The sequence below is a fragment of the Ptychodera flava genome, chromosome 7, assembly GCF_041260155.1.
Source record: "Ptychodera flava strain L36383 chromosome 7, AS_Pfla_20210202, whole genome shotgun sequence".
NCBI lineage: Eukaryota > Metazoa > Hemichordata > Enteropneusta > Ptychoderidae > Ptychodera > Ptychodera flava.
Window position 1 is genome coordinate 4,164,579 of NC_091934.1, and position 18,330 is coordinate 4,182,908.

The following is an 18,330-nucleotide window of genomic DNA, read 5'->3' on the forward strand; positions in this document are numbered from 1 at the left end:
TTATGCTGATACTTTTATTATAAATATATTGATTATTGATGGATGTTAAATCCATATTCCAAATTGCAACATGCAGTATGAAACAAAATGGTACAATTTCAGATCTTTTCGTATTTGTAACACCTACTGGTACTCACTCTCATTTCAAGCTCACTGGTAGATTATCAGCCTCATGGATTCAGGAAAATGAATTCAGTATCTCAATATATATGCTGAAATAATCGTCCAGTCTGATTGGTTGTTAAAAAGATTTACTTGAACCATAGACAGTCGAGAAACAGGACCGGAAGCTGTGGTATTTCCTTAAAACAAAATATGCTGGAATAAATTATCTTGGATTTGTATACCCATTGATAAACAAATCCAATTACTATCCAACTGTCGCACAATCTCGCAAAATATGCTTGCAGGCCTTACATTCAGTGTGTCCTAAACACACCTTTTTCGTAGCAGAGAATAATCCAATTCAGAAGGAATGTACTGTTTCTTTGTCGCATCTAGGAATAAATCAATCTTTAGGATAACCATAGACAGTAGAGGGGAGCCCCCCTCTACTGTCTATGCTATCACCCAGCTGATAATTATGCAAAAATCGATTCACACGTTCTAATTATTCCAAAATAGATGGCTCGTTGCTTCTTCACAGTTCTTTTGTTCTTTGCGGTAGCTTCCCATCCTCTTTCTCAACTGTCTACGCTTGAACTTTGCCAGGTTACTTAAAACAGAATTGAATAAATTTGAATCACCAATCAGACCTGGACTTTATTACTGAATCCCTGTATTTAATTCAAGTCTGACTTGAGTTTGATTTTCTCTGACTGCCAACTGCAGATGTACTGATCTTGGATCATTACTACAATCTCATTCTTGTACTTTCTTAAACTGATGAAACAGGATTGTTACAGACTTTTCACGGCGTTCCAAGTGTATTCTCACAATATGCTGTCTTCATCTGTCTCAGCAGCCAGCCTATTACATGCAACTCTGGTAACTTCAAGCATGAACGTACACTGAAGTTTGAGATTTAATCATGAAAGATTCAAAAGATACCTCAGCCTATAGAGCTGTTACTTTGAGGCAATGTCAATGTATCATCCTGTTTTAGATCAGATCATATGATATCAATCATCCCTAACCTTACAAAGATGTTATGAATGTTATGAATGCCTTGACTGACATGATAGCATGAGCTACCTTGTAACTGTTCCAAATGTTTACAATTTCAGTAGTCAGCTAGTGCATGGCATCTTTAATAGCAGTGGACACCTTTGATGACATTTTCTGGTTTTATGCAACAAGCTATGGCTATGCAGGGTGTCCACACACAAACCACATAGCAGTACGCATCTAGTTACACCACAGTCATGAATACAATCTCTGGTTAACTTCACTGATTGACAAATCTCCTATCTGTGGAATGGCACCGGCTGGTTGGCAGTCTCCATTTATGGGACGAGCATGTTCATCTGAAAAAAAATCACATAATCTGAATGATTGTCACAACCCACACGTGTTTGTACAGGACAAGTGATTGAGTGGCCTAGCGGTGGTCTGATTGTACAACTGTGCAAAACATGAGCCCTCGTATTCATAATATGACTGATTCATTCCGAATCCTGAAATCAAACACTGTGTGTGAATTTGTCAATGTAATTATTATGGCCAGCTTGTAGGAAAACAGTACGGAGTAATTGAATACCAGTAGTTTTTCAAATTCTTTGGACAACCTTGAACTCTGGACAACCTTGAAATAGTAGTGATACTAAGTGATATGATTTAGAGGATATTACATGTACTGTACATATAGAATAGCAGACTGGTGAGGATCGACATTAGACAATTCTGTATGTTAAATAATGATGAATGTGCGTAGTATTCATGGAAATTCAAATAATTCTGAAAAAGTGATAGATCATCGTACCTGTTATGGTGTTCATAGAGTCAAGTGGTTGGGTTATGGTGAAGTTATATCCAATGTAGAAGATATAAGCAAAAAGCAGTGCCATGGTGAAATATGTTGGACCTGCCAATGCCCAATATCTAGAAAATAAGAATAGAAATATTTACCTGTAAGTCTCACAAAATCTCCATTTAATGAAATTAGGTTGATTTGATTTTCAACCCATATAGGATGTGTGTTGAGACTACTAAAACAATCAGTCTTATCACTGATAACAGCTAAAAACAGATCTTATTATTGGGTTTCATTTAAGCCAGCAAGATGCATGTACTGTACTTAGATAAGGATATTCACATGTTTACTAAATAACAAGAAGCATTTATCCATATAGAAAGTGTTCGCTGTTTGTCAGCTGAAGACTCTGATTTGCTATGATGTACACTATTAGACAATAATGCAATAACAGCTGTTCACCTTTAGCATTGGTGTACTTTTAACAACAGTGTGATGATGTTTACATAAAAGTTGTACAACTTATACTGGTATTTGAAGGAATAATTTTTTTTCATATCTGTATATCTATCTAACAGATAATGAGAAATAGCTGTGGAATGAGTTGCTTTCTGTGAAAATATTGTTTTTTGTAAATGAAGTCACTTTTTTACTTACTTCTGTGGCCAGTAAGTCAGTCCAGCATATGTCAGCCAACTCTCAGGAACATATGCCCAAATAAGGTAAAGGCCTGTTGACGGATAGAAAAAGATATTACTGACTTACTGTCTGTGACTAACTTTTAAATAATTGCTGTGCAAATTTTTGAAATTTATGGTTTGATGATCCAAAACTGTTATCCAATGTTTAAAATGAGTGACAACTTGCACAAATGATGACTCACTTAGGGACCGTCTCAGATTGTCGCAGAAGTTCAAAAAGCGAAATTTATTCGTTTAGGGGGGGAGGGGGTTTGACCTCCATTCAATTAGTGAACTTCACTTTCGCACTTTTATTTTGTGATCACAAGTTTTCGTGTGTTTATTTTAAAGTAAAGAAAAACTGCACTCTCGTGCCAACAAACTTTTAACTGTTTCCATCTCGTTTGTGCCCCAAACACAATTTACGATAGGAACATTGTATCCTAAACATTTCATTCATCAAATTATACAAAGACAAAAAGTATCATTTTTTAAAAAATGTGCTATTTATAAGCGTCTGCTCTAACCACTAGATGTCTTTATTCTCACTTGTTATGCACCTGGTCATAGTCGTTTTAATATGATTGAACATGCCTGGGCCCCTTGTTGAAAGTTTCTTGCTTATTTACCGCCCCTACCAAGTACAAATTGCGTGTTCACAAAGACAAAGAACAGCACAAGAGATGCAAAAAGGGAAAGTAAAATAAAATGAAACTTTTATGCGGTAAAATGCCCTGTTAGTACTCAAATCTGATCGTTTACTTTAATTGTAATGTGGCAAGGGGAATACGTCTTTAGTAGCTATAGCAAAATGCAACATTGTACTCTCAGGCAGACATGAACATTTCGCACTTTTGAAGTTTCGTTTAGGGGGAGGGGGGAGGGGGTTTTGATCTAAACGAAGAAATTTCGTTTCTGAACTTCTGCGACAATCTGAGACGGTCCCTTAGAACTGTGGCTTTTTTAGGTAATATTTTGTGTGAGAAATCAAAATATGCAGTTTTATGAGGTACAGGGAACTCACAAGTGTTTCACATATGACCTCTCCTACCCCTATCTGCCAGTTTTAACACCTGACTATCATATACATTCATTGTTTCCAATCATTGTAACAGGCAGGGTGATATATTCATACTTAAATATTGGTTGATCTTTGGAAATGTTAAAAATTGTCCGGTGACCCTATAGTAAGATTACCTCCACGACCCCACTAAGTAACGCTAAAGCATGCTAAAGCACTTGTGCTAATTAAATGCTAAAGCACCTGTCACAGCTTTCTAAAATCAATTTTACTTGGCTGAAGCTAGGGTCCAGTTGACCTTGGGGTTCAGTTGTCTAGAAACCCCTCAATGCATACGGTCCCTTTTGGAATGGCTGATTGTTGACACACCAGCATACTGTACCACAGGCACGCGACGCGTCGCTTCATGATGGGTAATGATTCACAGTAAAGAAAGAACCATCTCTCTTTACTGTGAATAAGTACCGATCGCGAAGCGACATGTCGCGTACCCGAGGCAGTGTACATAGTACACTTGAGACGAGTACAGTACACTTAGGGAGCCGTCATTATTAACGGCCTGGGGGGGGGGGGTCGGAGGAATTGCTTTAGAAACTCCAAAATTTCGAGTAACCCCCACCCTGCCACCATGACGTGTTTGAGTAACCCCCCCTCTGCTACAGAAATTTTGAGTGACCCCCCACCAAAAAAAAGAAATTGGGAAAGTTAAATATCTATACAGTAAAATGGATTGCTGCTGCGACAGGCCCTGCACAGACCCTGATTAAACCCTGTGGTACAGGTCTGTGTTGGGAAAGAGGTTCCATTACTGTAACACGGGCTAATGTACAGGTCTGTATATAGTGCTCTGATGACATGCAGTGTTCTCCGTAGGATTAATTTACAGGAGGTGAAAGAAGTGGTCACGGTGTGAAAGCACCACAAGCGACTGTGCAATGAGGGGAGGTCAGGAGGGGGATGTCCCCCCTCCTGCCGTGGGAGCTTTCGAAAAATAGAGATTAAAATGGTGTTATTTGGTGGCACTTGGGGCGTATTTTTTTCAGATTTTTTTCTTATAAAAAACTCAAAGGAACAGAAATCAGTATTCCAAAACTTATATTCTAGTTCACTGATTTCAATGAAGATTATAGTTTTGAAAACAAAAAATAGTGACAGACATACAATTCTTCACATTTATTATTTATTATTATTTTCTGCAATAAAAGATGGGTTTGTTGTCAAGGCATTCCACTGGTTTTAAACTTTATAGAATCAGAATTAGCTTGCTTTACACATTTTCCCCTATCGGTAACCTATACAATGTAGAATATAGAAAGCAGACGTTTCTCATGAATTTTCAGGCAAGTGTATCAATCTTAATAAGGAAATACTGAAAAATGTACTCAGTACTAGCCTCTAACATTAAAGACTTGCCACGTCGAATAGCTGATTATTCTCATCTGAAGATCACAATAACGTGAAACACATAGGTAATGAGATTTAGTTTCTACTTGAAATCACCTGTATTATGATATATATATCTATATATCTATATACTATATATCTCTATCTATCTATCTATATATATATATATATATAATATATTATATATATATATATATATATGTGTGTGTGTGTGTGTGTGTGTGTGTGTGTGTGTGTACATTTACAGGGTGAACATATCTCAAGCATACATATTGCTGTTTGTTACTATTATTGTTGTATTAATTCATAACATCACTAAATGCTTCAGTACATATCAACAAAATTGAGTAGCCCCCCTTCTTGTCCCCACTTTTGAGCACCCCCCCTTGCAGCTTTCCATTTTTTTGATTGACCCTCCCCCCTTAGATTCCTCCGACCCCCCCCCCATGCTATAAGTAATGACGGCTCCCTTACTCAGTTACTGTACTCATCTCAAGTGTACTACGTACACGTACAGCTTCAACTTGTAGAGAAAAATGTAACTAGGAAATATAAAACAACATACCAAAACCAATAATAGATGCGAGATATAACACAAAACCATATATAGCCCGTTCTGGGGTTGGTGACGGATTGCTCATGATTTTGAACGGCTTCTCTCAACAACGCGACAAACCGACGGTCACCGTGTCATCTACTGCAGGCAGCCATACTAAAGCTGTGTGTTGTTAGTGTGTTGGTTTTGCATTTTCTCCTGTAAGTAAGAAAAGTAGAAGACGCCGTAACGGTAAGCTAATTACGTAACTGAAAACAGCGATCATTTCATTTCTGTGGATGCATAGACAACGGCGACAGTGCACAGATCGTTGGAAGTCAAAATCCCGGAGTCTTTTCTTCATTTGCTTGGTTCGAGAGGGCTGTCCGATCAGGAGAACCAGAGCGTCGCGGTCAACTCAACCGTGAAATTTTCAAGATGGCTGAACGAGATCCTGCTAAACGGTGGAAAGATTTCATGAACAAGAACAGCTTGCTACCTCTGGCAAGCGAACGAAACGATGAGGTTCAGGATGCACCGTCTTCGGGCTACTGTATTATTCTACAGGCCGTCGAGGGTATGGCGGTACCGGTGAGTAGACGTTCATAATAGGACACACACCCGATCATTGCATTATGGTTTACATTCCGATTGAAACGGTCGCGAAGGAACGCTCAGCTTGTCGGAAGTATTTTGCCGGAAAAATATTTTCGGCTTCGTTAACTTCTTATCCTGTACAATTGAGCTCCCCCTACAGTTGTAATGGATCTCCAATTATTCCGATTTACAAGAAAATGCTTTTCTGACACTTGTTGGAGTATGGATTGGTTATCATGCGTTACGCTGCGGGGTCACAATCACAATGGGTGTTAACTCGGTTCATTATCACTTTCTTACAGTTGTCAGTTCGCACTTCAACACTCTGTATTTACATATTTTAACAACTTGCAATATATGGAACGATCATTCTTTACATTTTACATTCGACAAGTAACAGTACTGTTTTTCTTTCGTTTGGCATTTTGCAAAGTTCGGATTCATGAACACAAACGATCATGGATAAGTCCCACAAAACTATTCCACATTACAGCGCCGCCTACGATCAAAATAGCACTTTAAAATTACACTGACAGATATTGCATGTACGTTCAAAGTTTTGCTCATGTCAAACGGTGAACTAATGCCAGGATTATGATTAATGTAACATATGTAGAAAAGTGACACGAAAAAATGTGATTCTTTCCTCAGAAATAATTCTCCATCATATCAAAATATTCATACAGTGAGTGTACATACAGTAACAAGTCAATGAATAGAACAATGAAAATGAAGGAAAAGTTAGAAATACCTCTGTTTATTCACTGTTAAAGGTTGATATTTTTCTTAAGAATTACTTGTACTTCTGAATGATTACTCAAATTAAAAGACACGTACAGAAAATCAGGGTTCTCCACAAGTGGATTTTTAGGGGTGGGCTATCCCTCTGTTTTTTGAGCAATCTATTCATATGTTAATAACTGCACAAAAGAATATATTTTCACAACATCAGAATATGCAAATTATGCATTGTTATGTAAATTGGTCGCCCCTCTGATTTTCTAAGCTGTGGAGAACACTAGAAAATGATGTACATGGAAAAGTAATTTAATCCCTCTTGAGTGGTAAATCTTGTGGAAACTCATTGAATGTTGTGTCATCTAAAAATTGAGAAATTCAAGTTCAAAAGAGCTGCCAATAGTGTGAGGAATTTCATTCCTCTAAGGTGAAACACTTGCAGTCAAACTTGGTGGGAAGGGATCTGATGACATACTTGCTTCAAATAGAACTTTATGGAGTACAATGTATACTTTTGTTTGATATGTAAGTTAATCAAATTAGTGTACCTTTCTCAGAATTCATTCAGTTTTTAGAACTTAAAAGAAATGAAAGTGATATTGTAGTGATCTAATGAGACATAGTCTATTCTTGTAGCATGGACATTATAACACTATGACAGTAAGTCATTATTTACACTGCAGGGTTTTACATGACGCGCATTTCTGCGTCCTTTACGCATAAAACCGGACGCAGGACCCCTCAAAAACTAAACTACGCGTCCCTTCGGACGCAGAAATATCTGTTGCTAGTGTACATGGTGTATATCTCGCGAAGCTGCTGAACACGCAAAACACATCCCAGTAAACCTTACCGACCCCATACTTTAATGGAATGCTCCGTAGTGCATTGGCCCCACTGTTTGATGACCAATGGTACCCGCGGAAACAAATTTTATTACCGTAAAAAGTGACTTTCAAAATGTAAACTGATTCTTAATGGTCGATTTCTTGTTTGCGTCGATTAACACATGTTTATGCATCATGGCGGGTCGTGTCAAACACCCAAAACAGGCCGATCTGCGAAAGTTTTTCGGCGGCCGCAGCAACCAGCACGATGCAGGTTTGGTCGAGGCCGAAACAGCAGCTCGCCATGCGATACTGATACATCAGGTCCCCCGGCCAAGTCAGCAAAATTACGAACATTCAGAAGTTGGCTCAATAGGTTTAAATGGCTTCGATATTCTGAAGAGCGAAACGTCATGGAATGCGATGTACGTTTGAAAGCGAATAGGTTGTTCCAATTTTCAACATTCAACTCTCACTCGTCATCAGGACTCGAAAAGTCATCTCACAAGTGTTAAAATCCTAAGCTTGAGGTCGCAATTTACTACTGCTTGCAAATCTGCAGAAGACCGCAGTTGCAGGGTAAGAGTAACGAACTCGAGGCGTACGCAGCACAATTACGTACTGTTTTGTTTACCTGATCGCTAAACGTGACCTTCCGTGCGATGTATTCACTGACATCTTGCATCAACAGAATCTGAACGGCTTAGACATTGAATATTACAAACGTCCTCAGATAGTTATGGAGTTTGAAGAGTGTATTCAACGTGTGATCGAGAAGTCCCTGATTGATAGTATACATGCAAGTGACTTCATCGGTATAATGTTGGATGAGACTTGTGACATTACCGTTCATAAGAAACTTGCTATATATGTTCGATATATTCAGAATGGCGAGGCGAATGTTTCTTTCCTCGGTAACCAGCAAATTACAGATGCCACTGCTGCAGGGGTCGAAACCGCCTTGATTGAATTTTTGATTAGGAAAGAAATCTGTGACGCGGCCGTAGACAAAATATACGGACTAGGAACAGATGGGGCTGCCGTAATGACGGTCGTTTGAACGGGTTGGGTGCAAAATTAAAAGCCAGAAATCCCAACCTTGTTCAAGTGCATTGTGTTGCACATCGATTGAATCTTGCTGCTTCTCAAGCAGGCAGAGATATTGAATATTGCAAAGAATATCATAATATAATCCATTCATTGTATAAATACTTCAATGACTCTAGTGTGAGATATGACAAACTTAGAGAAATTCAAACTCTGTTGAATGGGAAGGCAGAACAAATTACTGAGCCTACATCTGTTCGTTGGTTGTCGGTTGAATCAGCTGTCAAGATGATTTTCATCAGTTTTGAGCCAATTGCCTTGGCACTGGCAAGTGACAAAAAAGGGGTGAGGCTGATGGAGCTGCTGGCAGAGTGTGAACTCAAACCTACTGGACTTGGAATTACTTACCTTCTTGTCAATTTGCCGAATTTGAATACTTGTTCAAAATTCACAACGTTGTGAACTTGTCATTAAAGTTATGAGATAATTTCAATCATTGATAGTGTTCTTTTACTTGATCAATGAGGGCCCTCAGTATGAACTAGAATTTTCATGTAAGAGTTATTTTAGAAATGTGCAACCATTTGCCGTGTGTTATAACACTAATTGAACACAGTGAAGACCATGGCATGGATAAACAATAAAATATTTTTGTGAAATAAATTGGGACCCCCATATTTGATGTAGGACTCACATTTTCTAACACCAGGGGTCCCAGGGACTCTCAAAAGTAAAAAGTGATGTAAAACCTGACACTGTATTCATCCATCAGGGAAAGACACTTATTTTGGGCAAGTGGGGGGTTAAGTTCACTTGCCCGAATTGGAAAACCACTTGCCCAGTAAAATTGTGTTTTGAAAATTGCAAAAGCAGTGATTTTTTTCAAAAACTTTATCATGTTATTCATCAAACTGCATGATTTAGTGAAAAATGCCATCGTATTCTCTACCCTGGGTTGATAGTTCTGCTGGTGGACAGAATTGTCCCCGAGGCTATCTTCCGCCCAGATTAAGCGTTGTATTCATTGCTTCGCTTCGATATAGTTTGTGTGAGATGTATGATAGTGTGTGTACTAGCGTGAGTGCTTCACAAACTCTACGGCGAGCGGAGAGGGCGAAGTCAGAATTGCAACATCCTTAGCTCCTTAGCTCCTCAGACTTCCAAGAGTGCTTGACAGCTCATTAATATTCATGATCATTAATATTCATGAAAAAAATATAATATTTAATATGCTTGTACGTTTACTTTCTTGGGGCTATAATAATGTACAAATAATAAAGCCACTTCCACTTCCAACTGTACCTTCAGGGTAATTTTTCAGTTTTAACTGAACTATACAGGACGTACGCTCAACCAGTGTACGGTAATTAACCGATGGTATTGTTTATTGAAAACGATCATGCAATTTTGTGAAAAACTTTACGCTAGTTCGCACAATGACATAAAACGATTATCATTTGTTGTTCAAGTCGGTGTTCCCACATCAGAAAATCAATCTCATGGATTTGATTTCTAGGTAATTATATTTTCACTTGTCCCGTCAGGCAAGTGGCATCGGCGTTTCACTTGTCCGAATGCGACTTTCACTTGCCCCGGGCAATCGGACAACCGTTAGTGTATTTCCCTGTCCATAGAAATATAAACAATGGTACTTACAAAAGGTAGGTACTACGACAGGCAAGAATGTCTTGTATTAACAGATGCAAATGGGTGGAAAATGTGACATGTAACTTTTGATTCGTTTAGGTGGAAAAATATGATACAGTGAGTAAATGTGGAACACTAAAGTGATAAGATGGACTTATTGGCCTCTGTTTCAAAAATCAAGCATTTTTGTATGTTGATATCTGCACAAGCCAAGGTATGATGAAAGTATTGGGTAAGGTCCTCCTGTTGAAGTACAGTGGTAGGGCGCCACCTATGGCAAAGTGTGACAAGGGAACTACTGTCTGATCACAGTTCCTCTGGGGTCTAATCAAACCTTGTAGGGAAAACTTCATTGCAATGTTTGTCATTCATACAATTATTTCCAGTTAAATATTTGGTATTGTTGAATTAAATAAAGAAGATTTCCTTGTTTCCTGTGTTCCCTTACTCATATTGAACTTTACTGTATTGTTTCGAAAACCATAAATGCCTACATCCTGCCATACCATAGTTGCTTACATTTGTACGTGTTCTCATATATGGTAAAGCTTTTATGAAAGCTCACTAATGTACCTTCAACACAGTAGTGCTAAGGGTTTCCTTTTATCATTGTCATACAAAGTTTTAGTGTGAACATATACATTAATACTTCAATATGCAGTCATAAAACCCATCCCCAATAGTACTAGTGGCAGGGCTTTAACAGACTTTTCCAAGAAATTTGTATGAAGATTTGCATGTTGAAAAACTTGATAAAAATATGCAGTCAGCCACTGACTAGCAGTTACATACATTGCTGTCATATTTTGAATGTTTTCCATTGTGTTTTGTCCAACATACAGTATATGTATCATTCCATAATGCTCATTGTCTGAAACTACCATTTTAGAGGATTTACCATTGTGGTCAGTGTACATGCAAATAAGTATGTAGCACAGCCACTTCCTAACAGAAAGTCTTCATCGCTCTGGACAAGTGTTATACCTTTATTGACAAGATCACCATCATCAATGGAATTGTCTTTGTAAACTTATAAAAGAAATGCACAATTTTGAAAAACCTGGAAATAGAACCATTGCTTGTGATATTTTTTAAGTTTGTGAAAACAAATTCAGATGAAATTTTGCTCTTCACAAAGGAAAGCAACTTGAACTAAATACTGACTTCAAATTTTTAACGAACTAGGAGCAGCCTGGCTGTCTAATATCTACAAGAAATATACTAACAGCATATGACATGTCTTTTTATACTATCCAATCATATTACAACTGTATAAAACAATGATAAAACAAACAACGCATTTCTGTTTTCTTCTCAGCACAAAAAATGCAGTGGAATTTCTGTCAATAATGTATTATTTGCTATTCTACTGGTAGTGATATGTTTGACATTGCAATTAAGTATCATATGTGTACATTGTGAAGTAGAACAGTATAGATACTTGATACAGTGTAAAGTTTATGCTGTGGTGATAAGTACAGGTACTGTTTTACTTTTTATTAGAAAGGAACTGAAGCTGAATACAGGGCAGTTATTTCTTATTTTATTTTAACTTAATGTCTAAACTTTGAGGTACTACCTCCATAACGTCAATTTTGCAGTTTTTTAAAGACTGAACTAATTCCACAAAATGCTCCATCAAGTATCATCTGTTTCCTTTCTGATGTATCATGCAAAATTTAGTGGTATATTTGACTTAATGGTTTAATCTTGTAATTTTACATTAATGACCAGAAAATGTAGACTGAAAAAAAATTAAATGAACATCATGACCGAATTCACATTTATATTTGAGGAGCTTACATGTATGAAAAAATGACTGAACCTTGGAGTCTGTTGAATGAAAACTACATACTCAGAAGATCAAAGTTTCCCTGGGATGGACATATAAAGTACAAGTACCATAACTCTGTTTGCAGGGCTGTTTTCCTTGCCCTTACATGTAGGTCTTGCAAAACAGGGAACACACAGACTATTGGTATTGCAGACATGAGACAAGATCCATGCCAGTTTTTGTTAAGGCCAGTACCTTGGTATATGTTATCGGGGTTCCCATGTCATTTTACCAGGGTTCCCCTTGGTATATTGATCAATGCAATCAGATTAGGGGACAGCAGAAATGTTACCGGTACCGGGGTTCCCAAATCATTTAGCAATGTTCCCCAACCATAGCAAAAACACTGCATGCCACAACATACTGTATGGTCAACAATTTGAAGGCAACAATTTGATGGCAAGTTGGAGGGAAAATATAATTACTAACATGAAAAATGAATGTGATGAAATTTATGTGAATATTTCAACTTTGACTATCCTTTGTGAGAGCATTGGCAATACCCAACCTTACTTTCCATGCATGACTTTAATGGGAGATTTTACCGTTATCCGCCCCACCTTGTTCTACAATAGATCGACTAAGCTCTTCAACCCTAAATCCCTGACTGTAAGACCAGCTTCTTTCATAAGAACAAAGCAGTTGGATGAGAATTACTGAGTGAAAACAGCTGCAGGCATTCAATGCAGCCCGTAAAATAATTTTAATTGTGCTCTATGCTTCACAATATAAATTGTTGACAAAACTGACATTTGTATCATGACCACACTTTTTACTTCTGAAAATTCGGTGAAAGGAACAGTCCTACAGCTTACAAGGACTTTTTCAACTATGCAATTCACCTAAAAATAGAGAGTTTCTTTCAAAATGTGTAAGCCATTCCGATTTGTTCACCATCTTCTTTTCACACCACAAAGCAGATGAGACGGTACATATATGCAATAGGTCTGCATTCAGGTCTCTGTATTGTTAATGGCTATGGCTGTGCTTTGAGGCTAAGCTGTCAAAAACATAAAGACTTCTACGCAGAGCCGAGATGCATATTAACATAGGATACTGTTCTAGAAAGATTTCTAATCATTAATTATAGAACTATTCATTTCAAACTACCGGGTAAAGAAACCTAGAAGAACAGTCTACAAATGAAGGAGAGTACTTGACTTTTCAAAAATTGATTTCATTTTCAAACTTTCGTAATTTATGAAATATCAAGTCAAATAATGTGTTTATGTAAATGTACTATAGTTTTAAACAATGTAATTTATATTTATATTATTTATATCATTATATTATATATTTATATTATATTATTAATTTATTGACTGTTAACATTCACTGCCCATGAAAGATGTTTCCAAAATGATCAAGTCGCTAAAACCTGTATAATGAATATTTTCACAAAAGATATTAACCATCTCAAATATTGAAGAACTCAGCTGCAATTTACATTGAACCTGATCTGAGTATTGGACAATTAGTCTACCCAATTCTATTAGATTAGTGCATATATCTAGATCTGTACTGGTATATAGCATTGTTTTTATAAGAGAACTCTGAAGGGAAGCCAATTTTTACAGCAATGCTAGCACATGAATATGGAAAGCTTGGACTAGTGTATTCTTAAAATCATAATGCTAAATTATCAAGTTGAACTTACTGTCAATGATAAATAGCAAATATAAGTGAACGGCAAAAAAGGTCACCATGCTTGTTATTGCAAATTTTTAGGATTACCAATACCAGGTCACAAGTGACAGGCGGTGAGTGTTACAAAAAGCAAACAACAACAACGAGCCATATACCAGTTGACCAAATGTAGTTGACTAACAGTAACACAGGTACTGATAGAGCTGAGAACAGACTTAAGTTAATTAAAGATGTATATTTCACCATGACTGACATTTTATCTTGTTACTATCTGTACAAGTACACTAAGCCATCCAAAATTAGTCCTGCCAGATAGTAAGATATTATGTGTAGCACACTGCAGTCCTTTGGTTTTGAATAAAAACTCCAATTACCGGTATTCCAAGTTTCATTTTTATGGATGCATACAGAAGTAGATATGATAATTCATGACATATGGAATGAAACCATGTAATTGTCATTGAACGATTCTGAAAGATTGAAATCTGTACACTCCCACCTAAAAAAATTTGTTAACGTATATTTTTAATTATTTGTTATTTGTTATTTTAATTTTTGCATCAGCTGCATTCTTTAACACCCATCCCTAAAAATTATCACAGACTATGTCTATGATTATGACAACAAGTCCTGTGATTGGATAGACAGATAGTGTGTGTTGCTCACCCTCAATGTGTATCAATTTTGGACAGTTCTGATTATTTGCAAAGGATTATTGCAATGAGCAGTGAAGATTTGAGAAGTCAGTATGACTGAACTCTTGAATAAGGTTATGATATTTAGTGAACTTTGTAGAGTATTTAAGTTTCAGTACAGCTGTACATCTGTTTCACAACATAATTAAGAAGGCGACATGGTCATTTTGAAGCGGATATACCAATATAGCAAAATAAAAACTCAAGAGAGATTGCAGCATGATGTTATTCCTAATCCCACTGCATTCCACATTTCCAATATTAGGAGGCATTTTTAGAAGAGTTTTTTTCTCATTTAAAAGAAGAGAAGACAAAATTTGGTTGATAAGCCTGACATGGAGTCACCTGAATTGTACTAATAGATATCCAGTTAAAACTGAATATGTCACTTTTCAATTAAACCTTTTGTGCCTTTTCTAAGTCTCTATTACCATTAAAACACAGAAAATATTTCTTGTAAATGTGATTGAACACAGAAACATAAATGTTTACATACCTTTGCCGTACTTTTGTGATGTTATTCCATCAGTCTAATTTTCTACACTGTCAGCTCTGAGTGTCATAGTATACTGACATGTACTCTATGGAGTTCACCGACAGTGTACAGTGTATCAATAACAGTTATTAGTCACATATGCAGGGTTTGGGGCCTTGAATAATAAGTTTTGAAGCCACCAATCAAAAGTGGAGTAAGTGAAGAATTCAGAGTAGGTGGCCAATGCCTTTTATGGTTCAGAATTTAATGTCATACGGATCACTTCAAGAATTTAAAATATTGCACATTGCTTGGAAACAGTCTGTTTTGTTCCATAAACTTTGGCAACCAACATGTCTGCCTGCTTAAAAGATGTTGGCAAATTGTAGATTTGTCTCAGTGCTTTATAATAGTGAAAGAACTCATCCTTGAAAGATGGCTAAGAGGAACTAATCAATGCATCGAAAAATTTTCTAACATGTTTTTAATTTCACATATCCCCAGATAATGTCATTTACCGCAATAGCAGCACAGTTCACACATATTCCTTTCAATGTTTTTACAACCACACCCACCTTTAAGTGTTGAGATAAATTTCCAGCCAGTATGAAGGCTACAATTGATGTCAACTGATGTCTGATTTGTATGCGGAGGTCGACTTAGAGACTTTCTTCATATAGTAGGATCATCGTGAGCTCACAGATATTGTGACCAATGACCTGGTATACTGCTCTTCAGACATTTGCAAAGTGCTTCTTCATAGTATCATGGTTACTAATACCATTAAATCTTAGAAACAAGTTGACTATTACAAGACAGCAAACAGTTAAATGTCAAAAAAGCTGAAATCCTTTGAAAACCCTGACATATGGAAATCATGTTTATCTAGATTAGTCCAAATACATTATAACTCACAATACACATCACAATGTTGTATTCATTTGACAAAGACAATAGTAATGAAACTGTCAGGTTGTATATCTTTCATGATAGAATGATGTATCAGTGTGCAAACACAATGAAATTTTAGTAGCGGCGCCTTTGGACATTATACCGTCGATAAGGTTTATCATGGCCACCTTGTGCACTGTGCATGCAACACTTCTAGTTTATTGGAATACCTGAACAGGGTAAATGTCACGATTTTGACACTGTAAATGTCATGATTTTCACAAAGGGGGAAAATGATGTTTTTTCTTTTTGCAGTCTTTAGTAGAGTGAGGGAAACTAAAGTATTCACACAAAGTTGATACTCTCTGTTTTTTGTAAATTTAACATTTCTAAAGTGTCATTTCTATCAAATGTCTTAGTGCTACATGTAAGTTATCTGTGTCACCTTAGATGCCAGTTGCTTACACTGTACCATCAACTAGTAAAAGATCTGTCTATGATGTTACTGACTGAAAATATGTTAGCAAAAACATATATGAGGATGGTCAGCAACAGTCAACCATCATAAAAGCTTAAAATTCCCATCCCAAATTGCAGTTTGGACTGCAAACACATTGCAAAATTCACGCACACAAACAATGGACAGAAGATATAACAAAGTACTGTCATAATCAATCAATAAAGTCATCAATTGAAAGATTGTAACCATTGGTTCTACTGCAGGACATGCTGCGCTGTGTTCCTTTACTCGACAAAATTGACATCAAATCTTACTTTGTGTCTTTCTAACAATATTACAAGTTGTCAATCATTTTCATGTTTTTCTTCATAGAGTACATTGATCTGACGTTCTTCCTGCACATCATAACCAGTCATAAGTTAATTCTTTCTGAGAGACATGTATTGACAAGAAACATAAATTTTGAAAGCAATTCCTTTGTACAGCATTTTCTCATCAGCATATGTAGGTGTCTCAAGCAATACATGTACATTCACCAATTTGTCAATCATGTATTGGACCTGTCTGACACTGTCCCAATTTCGTCACTTATTGGGTGTGTGTCTGACACTTTGTCCAAAGTTTGTCACTTATTGGCCCCGTCTGATTCTTTGTCACTGTTGTCACTTATCAGTTCTGTCTTAAATTGTATCTTACATTTGAGTCTGTTTGACAATCAGCAGCTGTGCAGGTAGTTTTCTGTCAGTTTATCTGAAACTTGAATGTGTAAAACTCAATGATAGGGGTGAATGGAAATGACCTTTCCTTTGTAGATCAGTGCATTACTCCACCAATCAGCTATTGTTTGATTCTGATTGACAGGAGTATCAGGTCTACCATATATCCCCAATTGTGCTGCATTTCAAAATTGTCATACATGGTATGCCAGTATTCCTTGGGAATGTTTGTACAACCACCTACACCTGTACAAAACAAACTTGAAAAGTTACAATGTCAAATCAGAGACACCTTTTGAATGTATTGGACAAACAAATAAACAGTGCAGGGTTGTGAAAAACATGCCAATGACAATTGGTTTATCTCAAGATGTTGTGTGCAGCGTCATTATCTGCAAAACAGCAGTCTGCAGGTGTACAGCATTCAGTATTAAAGAAGATATGTATGTTGCTGCAATGCTGTGAATGAGACAAAAATTGTTTCAGATTTCACAGCCACTGTGAAGAAATACAAATGAACACTTTCATGTGTTTGACTTATTCAAACCCATTTATCCATGAAGATTCCTGACTTATCTGTCGTAAACACTGAGGTTTGATCAAAGCCAAGGTAACACTGAGGTTTGATCAAAGCCAAGGTAACACTGAGGTTTGATCAAAGCCAAGGTAACACTGAGGTTTGATCAAAGCCAAGGTAACAGTGAGCCAATCATAAAATTATCATTGCCAGGTTTACAGCCAACAGAGAATTTCAGTACTAAACATGTAACCATGTTCATCTTTTGCAACATTTCCAAAATGTTTGGTTGACAGCAAAGAAGAACTATTTCCATTATAGCTTCAAGATATCTACATGTACCGGTACATGTAGGTGTACTCTAATCCCTCATAAGAACTAGCCCATTCACCCTTTCTGCATGAACGTATATCTTTTGTGTATTCCATCCCATAAGGCATTTACGAGGGGAAGTCCAGAGGTACAGTGAGTCTAGTCAAGATTACACTGGTTAACTGTCCTTTAGTTACATGTACCTGAGGAGGACAAGTGACAATTGATAACAATAGTTAGGATAGTTGAATTGTTAGGGTGGTGCCCATCACAAACCTGTGTTCCTAGGCAATGCAAACACTTTTGAGAAAAACTAAACAAGTAAATGGCCTTTGTGTGAATTGTTTGCTAGCTGTGTTGTTCTGGTTTTGTTGG

General features: G+C 36.9%; 2 protein-coding genes across 2 annotated transcripts in view; one reads left to right on the forward strand and one right to left on the reverse strand.

Moving 5' to 3' along the window:
* Positions 1 to 5,728, reverse strand: LOC139136602 (phosphatidylinositol N-acetylglucosaminyltransferase subunit P-like). Its single transcript, XM_070704361.1, has 4 exons — positions 5,583 to 5,728; positions 2,570 to 2,642; positions 1,922 to 2,040; positions 1 to 1,466 (listed from the first exon to the last, which is right to left on the reverse strand). Exons 1-4 carry the CDS (start codon positions 5,656 to 5,658, stop codon positions 1,363 to 1,365), a joined length of 372 nt encoding a protein of 123 aa, XP_070560462.1. The 5' UTR covers positions 5,659 to 5,728; the 3' UTR covers positions 1 to 1,362.
* A 38-nt stretch (positions 5,729 to 5,766) lies between these two features.
* The window catches only part of LOC139137763 (nephrocystin-4-like), a 48,035-nt gene continuing 35,471 nt past the window's right edge, over positions 5,767 to 18,330 (forward strand). The window contains exon 1 of the mRNA XM_070706029.1: positions 5,767 to 6,143. Coding sequence (XP_070562130.1) covers positions 5,991 to 6,143 — 153 coding nt within the window. The 5' untranslated portion in view covers positions 5,767 to 5,990. The remainder of the gene's footprint in view (positions 6,144 to 18,330) is intronic.

Coding starts and splice junctions, on each gene's coding strand:
- LOC139136602 (XM_070704361.1), bottom strand. CDS start 5,658: ATGAGCAATCCGTCACCAACCCCAGAACGGGCTATATATGGTTTTGTG. Junction 2,041..2,569: donor CTGACTTACTGGCCACAGAA/GTAAGTAAAAAA, acceptor CTTATTTTCTAG/ATATTGGGCATTGGCAGGTC. Junction 1,467..1,921: donor CTCTATGAACACCATAACAG/GTACGATGATCT, acceptor ATTTTTTTTCAG/ATGAACATGCTCGTCCCATA.